Source organism: Chinchilla lanigera, unplaced genomic scaffold (genome assembly GCF_000276665.1).
Source record: "Chinchilla lanigera isolate Chin_1 unplaced genomic scaffold, ChiLan1.0 scaffold00010, whole genome shotgun sequence".
Lineage (NCBI taxonomy): Eukaryota > Metazoa > Chordata > Mammalia > Rodentia > Chinchillidae > Chinchilla > Chinchilla lanigera.
This window is the reverse complement of record NW_004955411.1, coordinates 35609484-35609851: the sequence shown is the minus strand read 5'-3', so window position 1 is coordinate 35609851 and position 368 is coordinate 35609484. Positions and strand designations below refer to the sequence as shown.

Sequence of the window (368 nt, the reverse complement as noted above, 5' to 3'; positions counted from 1 at the left end):
CTCCCCCGGGCGGCCCCGCCGCGCCGCGAGCGCTGCCCCTCAACGCTTACTGCCTCCTCCTCCTCCTCCTCTTCTTCCTCCTCCGTCGCTGGGTCCTCCCGCCTGGGTTCCGCGGTCGCCGACATGGACCCGCACGCTCCGGGGCACCCTAGCCACGCCCACCCGCGCCCGCCATCTTCAGTGCGGGCAGCAGATCCTCGGTTCCCCCGCCCGCCTTCGCCAGGACACAAGATGGCGACCGCCGAGCGGAAACTGGGTGCTGGCGCGGGGAGCGCCGGGAGCCGCGGGGAGTCCGCCTCTTCCCCCGCCCCCGCGCGCGGCCGGGCCCTGGCTGGTGTTCGGCCGCCGGCGGGCGGGGAGCAGAGGGC

At 76.6% G+C, this 368-nt stretch overlaps 1 protein-coding gene across 1 annotated transcript in view; it reads right to left on the bottom strand.

Moving 5' to 3' along the window:
* The window catches only part of Gtf3c6 (general transcription factor IIIC, polypeptide 6, alpha 35kDa), a gene marked incomplete at its 5' end in the record, with an annotated part of 9677 nt that extends 9597 nt beyond the window's left edge, over positions 1-80 (bottom strand). The window contains 1 exon segment of the mRNA XM_013510831.1: positions 51-80. Coding sequence (XP_013366285.1) covers positions 51-80 — 30 coding nt within the window.
* Between the last annotated feature and the right edge of the window lie 288 nt (positions 81-368).